This window comes from Sinocyclocheilus rhinocerous, unplaced genomic scaffold, assembly GCF_001515625.1.
Source record: "Sinocyclocheilus rhinocerous isolate Xijiao unplaced genomic scaffold, SAMN03320098_v1.1 scaffold604, whole genome shotgun sequence".
Taxonomy (NCBI): Eukaryota; Metazoa; Chordata; class Actinopteri; order Cypriniformes; family Cyprinidae; genus Sinocyclocheilus; species Sinocyclocheilus rhinocerous.
This window is the reverse complement of record NW_015658518.1, coordinates 1,440,030-1,447,710: the sequence shown is the minus strand read 5'-3', so window position 1 is coordinate 1,447,710 and position 7,681 is coordinate 1,440,030. Positions and strand designations below refer to the sequence as shown.

At 37.6% G+C, this 7,681-nt stretch overlaps 1 protein-coding gene across 1 annotated transcript in view; it reads left to right on the top strand.

The window, feature by feature from the left end:
* Window positions 1–2,813: 2,813 nt before the first annotated feature.
* Window positions 2,814–7,681, top strand: part of LOC107722458 (C-Maf-inducing protein-like) — a 37,983-nt gene continuing 33,115 nt past the window's right edge. Inside the window, exon 1 of the mRNA XM_016530812.1 lies at window positions 2,814–3,647. Coding sequence (XP_016386298.1) covers window positions 3,222–3,647 — 426 coding nt within the window. The 5' untranslated portion in view covers window positions 2,814–3,221. The remainder of the gene's footprint in view (window positions 3,648–7,681) is intronic.

Here is a 7,681-nt window from a genome sequence, read left to right as displayed (position 1 = left end):
TAATGGCTGAGACACCGTACACCAAAATATGTCTTCTAGGAAACTAATCACATGTCAGATAACTTTGTGGGTCAAACTTGTTAAAGGAACAGTTCATCTAAAAATGAACTTCGCCATTATTTACTCATCCACATGTCAAAACAAACCCGCTTGACTGTCTTCTGTGGAAAGCGAATTTCTGAAGAATGTTCAGCCCATTAATTTATAATAAAAGTGTGATATTTTCCTATATGGAAAAGTGAGTAGGATATTCTGAAGACAGAAAGTCATACAGACTCGGACCGACTGTATTATCGAATATAATAAATGTGTGAAATTTTCATATAGGGAAAAGAATGACTAGGATATTCCTAAGAAAGAAAGTTAGACAGGCTTGGAAAGATTATAATAAAAGTGTGAAATGTTATTATGAAAAAGACTGACTTGAAAAAGAAAAGTCATGTTTGGACCAATTATATTACTGAATATAATTAATATGTGAAATTTTATGTAAATGAGTGAAAAGATCTTCTTGTAAAGAAAGTCGAACAGACTTGGACCATTTACATTATTGAGTATAATAGAAGTGTGAAATTCTATATGGAAAAGAGTGACTAAAGAAAGTCATACAGGCTTGGACTGATAGTATTACTGAATATTATTAAAAAAATGAAATTTTACTCTATGGAAATGAGTGACTCTTATGAAAGAAAGTCATACAGGTATGGACTGATTATATAATTGAATATAATAAAGGTGTGAAATTTTACTATATGGAAAAGAGTGACTCTTCTTATGAAAGAAAGTCATACAGGTAGGGAACGATTATATTATTGAATATAGTAAAAGTGTGAAATTTTATTATGGGAAAGAGTGACTCTTAAAAAAAACAAAGTCATGCTTGGACCAATTATATTATTTCCTATATGGAAAAAAGTGTCTATGATTTTCTAAAGAAAGAAAGTCATACAGGTTTGGAATGATTATATTACTAAAAAATAAAAAAGTGTGACATTTTTTAGTATATTCAAAAGAGTGATTTTCTTTAGAAATAAATTAAAACAGATTTGGATCGATATATGAGTGAATGATGACATATTGTTCCTTTCATGATATATTCCTTTATGTAAAACAAATCAGTTCCGCCAGTGCACTATAGTCAATGACAGAACGAAAGCGCAGATAAAAAATCTCACTTCCCTTTAACTTGCTGATACAAAGACCGTTTCATAAGTCATTTAACATCTGAGCACTGGTGCATTTCAGTGAAAGATTTTACCACTTGGAAGTCTGGAAGTATATGAACAAGCATTATCATCTGCTCCACACCACCATGGCTCATTCTGATAAAATATGTTGTCACTAATGCGTTAGGAAAGATTACAAGCACAATAACAATGTTGTCAGAGGCGGGGGAGTATTCATTTTTGTGACTGAGGCTTTGTTTAGAGTGTGGGTGGCCCTGCTTGCTTCGGCCTCCCAAGAAATCTTGTGCACTTCATGCAGAATGAGAGCAAGTGGCCAGAAGAAGTATCCCAGTTGAATAAATATCTAACTCAAATGACCAAATGTGGGCCTATTTATTTTCAGACTTTGCTGTTTAAGCCAAACAAAAGTCGGATGGAGGGCTGTGAACTGCAACACAATCAGGGGAATTTCAAACTTCTTAATTTTGCTTGCATATTCATGAACATATAAATGCTTGTATGTTAGAGTCAAACTCAATTACTTTCAAAACTATACTATGATGATGACACATTTTGGTAACTCTCCTCCAATCTCTAAAAATAACATAATCATACTGTTTGTAATATCTGTTGAGTACAGAAAGGAAAATAATACACTATAATATGCATTAAGGTATTTTCAACTGTACAACAAAGATTTAAAACAAAAGTTTGGAATATAATTTTTTTAGTCAGGTCAGGGCAAGGTATCACACGTTTTATACAGGTGCATCTCAATATATTAGAATGTCGTGGAAAAGTTCATTTATTTCAGTAATTCAACTCAAATTGTGAAACTCGTGTATTAATATATATATATATATATATACACACACACACACACACACACACACAATTTTTGACTTTAATATGTGTCACTACCGTGTTTTTGACTTCAGTAGGCTGTGTCACTACAGTGATAGTAAGTAGTAAAAGGAGTAAAGGAGTAAAAGTAGTAAAGGAATAAGTACGGTACTAACACACAATGAATCTAACTGAATAGATTTTAACAACTATTTTAGTACATGTAGACTACATAGTTGCTAGTGTGAAATTTAAAAGGTATACCATCATAATCAGTGGTGTAGTGGAGGGTATACGCAGGTATACGGCGTATACCCACTTCTTTATCAGTCGGCTTTGCGTATACCCACTTTTGCAGTCTATGTAATTTTTACATTTTAATTATTTATTGCAAAATCTGCACCTCTTTTGTGGCTAATATTAATTTCATAATGATCCTTACTCCAGTAAGTCAAGTAGCAGAAGTTACAGAAAGTGAAAATGTGCAAATACTACTGGCCCATTTTGGGGTGAACTAAATATGCAAGACTAGTCTTACGTCACCGTTTATAACACAGGCCGTTCATCCTTTGCTGGGCCGCTTAAAAAAATGGGGACATAAATTAAGAGTATACCCACTTCTCCAGGCACCACTACACCACTGATCATAATTCAAAAAAGTATTTGCAATGTAAAATCGATACTATAAATGCTAAAACGGTTTGCCATATGCCCTCTTTCTTTTCACCATTTTGCTCGAGAGAAGGGAAGTGCGCGCTCCCTATCAAACAGAGACGCGCATCCGTTCGCCTCCCCATTGACGTCACTCCGGTATCACATGAACGAGCCGGGACCAATCCACACGCAGCCCTATCGAAGCACTCGGTTCCTCCACCGAGATAGGGAGGAAAAATGACAGAAAAGGGAACCATGACTCCGAGCATCTGAAGAACAAATAAAATTGAACGCAGCGTGGATCTTGTACCTGGTCATTGTTTCATATTCGGAGCAGGAAGACTGGAATAATATGCAGTGGAGAGAGACGGAATGGTTACGATAATGGCTCGAACATATTGAATAGCCCTCGACGCTCAAAGGAAAGACATTATACTTCATTGAACCTTCCTCATCTTGACGGGCTTATTTAATGGCTTCAATCCTCGCCGTCGCCGACCCTTGTCTTTTCCGTAGCTCTGTTGAGGTCGAGTCAGGGTGGATCGCGTGAACCTCTATATGCCAAACACTGGAACGCCATTATTCGGCCTCGAAATCAAAAGACAGCCACCTGATCTGATTCAACGCCGTCGATTTTCGCTGAGGGGAATCATGGATTTTAACGGGAGCGGTGGGGGAAACGAGCTGCACAACAATCAGTTTTATCCGTCCGAAGAGAGTAAGCCTCTGCTGGGGGAAATGTCCGCGCAGCAGCCGCCGCCGCCGGAGGGGAATAATAATCACAAAGCGGGGCCCTGCAGCAAGAGGAGCCTTCTACACAGCAGCAGCGGCATGAGATACAAACTGCTCCAGGAGGGGGACATCCAGGTGTGCGTGGTCAAGTACCCGCGGACCTTCCTCAGTAAGCTCCTCACCTCCAAATTTTTACGGAGGTGGGAGCCGCACCACCTCACCTTGACGGACAGCAGCCTGGTGTCTGCCACGGTAAGAGCCGCTCTGCATCATTTTGTGCTCAATATTCAGTATATAATCTGTTCATTATGTACAAAGTAGGGAGCGCAACAAATATTGTACACGTAATGGCAATTTAGACAGCGAAAGCAAAAATACATAGTTTGTTGAGTACACTTCAGTACAACAGCACAGAACATTAATTAAAATCAAATAAATACGCTGATATTAAAATCCTGAATAAGTCTAATGGGTTTGATGGACTGTTTGCCGTTCCTATACATTTAGAAATGGAAGAACTCTTTAAAAGAAAAGGAAGGAAGGAAGTTAGTCTGACGTTTTTGTTTACGAATGACATTTATCCGGAACCAATATATTCTGTCTTACTTTCCAGCAGCATCCCAAAAACAACATGGTTTCGAAAATGTAGATAATTTAGGGAACACTTGACTCAAGAAAATGAAACGCATCGTAGAAAAAAATGCATCATATTGAGCGGATGTATTTCGAAATAGGGCTGAAAAAACACACCGTGACGTCATAATAATAACAACCTAACAGCTTCCTCTGTTATTTCCCGTTTTCCGGGTTTATGTATTATGATTTGTCATTTGATATCTATTCATATATATATCATATATATATATATATATATATATATCATTTGATTTCATCTATGAAATTAGGGCCTATTTCATTTTGGAAAAAAAGTAAATGTTTTATAGAAAAGACCGTGTTTAAGGGTAAAGAAACTGCATTGCACAACCTCAAGCTAAATCCCCAAATTTTAGTATAGACCTTATATATGGATAAAGCTGTTGGGGTTAAACCGTTAATTTAGCCATACAAGGTCACTATAGTGTGTTTTAGAAAGATAATTTAATCCTGATATTTCTATAGATATCGAGTTTTCCATAATCTGTGTAGTGTACGAAGTCATTTTAAAGGGTTAGTTCACCCAAAAATGAAAATTGTCATTAATTACTCACCCTCGTGTTGTTCAAAACCTGTAAGACCTTCGTTCATCTTCTGAACACAATTTAAGATATTTTTGATGAAATATGAGGGCTCTCTGACCCTCCCATAGACAGCAAGGTAACTACCACGGTCAAGGTCCAGAAAAGTACCAAGATGATTGACAAAGTAGTCCGTGTGACATCAACTGTATCAACTTACTTCAACTGTAAAGTTACGAAGCTACGAGAATACTTTTTTGGGCAAAGAAAACAAAAATAACTACTTTATTCCACATTTTCGTCTCAACAATACTACAGCGTGAATAAAAGTTATGCCTTCTTTCTTTGTGTGAACATTTGGGCGGTGTTATGCAAATCTTCCCACATAGTGACGTAGGTATAGTGCGTGTTAGAACGAGCCGTTTTAGGTAGGCGTGGCTGACTCTTAACTTTTATAAAGAATATCTCTTTGGATTTGAGACTTTAGTCTTTGCAACTTTACAGATCTTCTTTATGCACCAAGAGCTTGTAAACACTCCAAAGAGTAAGGAAAAATTGAAATCGCATCATATGACTCCTTTAAGAGATGAGTTCACACAATAACAGGAAGATGACGTTTGCTTATTTCAGAAATGTAGCATCATTTTAAGATAGGAGAGTTTTGAGGATTACGTGGTTGATGCATAACTTTTGGACACTTAAAATGCTTTTAATAAAGTAGCCTATGTCAAACAAAATCTCAAAATATTTAGAGAGAGAAAGTGCTAACATTTATTTCCATTTCCATCTAAAGGTGTGTGTTTGCTAATATCAAGGAGAAGGTGTTGGCTATAAAAACAAACATTGAAAGCTGGTGTCAGCTATTCTTTGTTAAAGCCACTGTTGACATATGTTCATGAGGTACACAAAAGCACTCTACCATGGAATTACCCTGATGTAAATATCTGTATCATTTTAATAATGCATTATTTATCTAATGAGTTGTCATTTTCAAATACCATAGAGTCCAGCGTATTGGAAAATGAATCATAAATAAAAGTAATTCAGATGCTCACAGGGGGTTTTCAACCAGTAAAAACCCAGGGATCCCCACCCAGACTCAGCCAATGACTTTCATTAGGAATATTAACTTTATTACATTTTTCATGGACCTCTGATTGAAAACCCTAGAATTAGAATTAAGTTTTTTTTTTTTTCCCTATGTAACTATGTTGAAGGGTTTGGACCTACGTTCTGTATGCAGTGTCATGAAGGTGTTTTTAGGTCAGCAGAGTTATTAAAATAATATATGAGTGCTTTGCAGGTGCAAAAGATACAGTTAGATGTGTCAGAATTGAATTGTTGTCAGTGGAGATGATGTTTTAGATGAATTGAGTATCGAATCACATTTTGTCCACGTGTCCTGTTTTCTTGTTATTTTCCTCGCTGATGTTTACTTTCTTCTCTGCAAATTTTAAGCCTCATCTGATGCTCAGATATTCAAAAACATCACTGCATACATCTTAATTGCTGCTCAAGAGGCTTATCTATGGAAAAGTAGTGTCACGGTCACAATGGATTCACCCACCTGGGAGATTTCTGGGAATCCACTCAATGGCGCTTATTTTAAAAAAGCGAAAACACGAAACTGCACAGGCAGTGACCCGTTATTCATGGATGTTTGGTTTGCATGTGGAGACGACAGTCATATTTTACCCTCTGCCTGTTTCGGATGAATAAATCGTATCTCTGATGTGCCGATGGAGTCTTGTAGAGAGTCTCTCCATTCAGGACATCCTCACAGGATGCCATCGTCAAATGGCTGATTAAATTAAAGGTTTCAATTTCACAGCTATATTTCATTGTTTTGATATGATCGAATTAGCCGTTGACTTCTTCCTGAAATAAATGCTTCAGAATTAATTAGATTGCTTGTTTAACAATGATCTGACTGTCGGATGAAGCTCAGCCGCTGACACTGAGAGGCCCTCGGGATTTCGGAGGCTAGCTGAGATTAACCCAAGCCAAACACAGACCGTATGTTTATGTTTGCAACTATATGCGGTCGTTTTGCAGAGGTTTATGTTGTTTGCAAGTGTTTACAGAGTAACAAATAAAAAGTTAGGATACTTTTAGTACTGTCACTCAGTATTGGTTTTCTCCTACAGTTGCAAGGCCTCTAATAGATGTTTAGCTAGTGACCCGTGTTCAGTTGACCGTAGCTAATGGAGGTAGTTGTCTGTGGCTAATGGTCTCTTTTGGCAAAGACTAGCCTGTTTGTGATTCTACTGTGCATCGAAGCATTGTGCTTCAGAAAGAGGTCAGTATTAGGGCTGTGCGATATGGACAAAAAAAACCTATCGCGATTTCTTTGATCATTATTGCGATTCCGATTTTAACCACGATTTTGACACACAACACAATTCAGTGTGAATTTGAAACATATTTCCAAAAGAAAACCAATTAGAGCTTTATCAAAAAGCTGTAACATGTCTCTAGAACAGACATAAGGCAAAATAATCACTAAGTTAAAGGTGTAACAAAATGTCTCTAGAATAGACATATGGCAGGGGAAAAAAATCCCTTTTCCAGGGATTTATTTTTTTGCCATGCATTGGTCAAATTGGCTGAAACGATCGCAGCATGACTGCTGCAGACGCACCGCTCCTGGAGCGCACTGCGGGACCGCAATCGCGTGCAGTGTGAACGCTCTGATCCATTAGCATGGGAGCGGAAAAAATACGCACCACAGACGGAGTGTGTGGACCTGGCATTACGTTTGTATGCCCGCCCGGTCTGTTCTGTTCGGTCACGCGGAAAATCATGCTATAAAGCGATTTAGAAATCGTGCAAGCTCAAATCGCGATTTTATGACGATTTCGAATAATCGCACAGCCCTAGTCAGTATATCAACATAAAGGCCTTATTGTTGATGATAATAGGCCTGGGCGATAAAACGGTATCGATATTTATCGACGGTACACCTTCTTCGATAACGATATAAAAAATGTTCGATACAGTGCACAATATAGGCACGTGCTATGAGTGACGCAGACAGCACACACAAACAGGAACACATGCTAAATTGAGTGCTGTGCCTGCCTGTGATGAGGAGATTGTGAATAAAAAAAT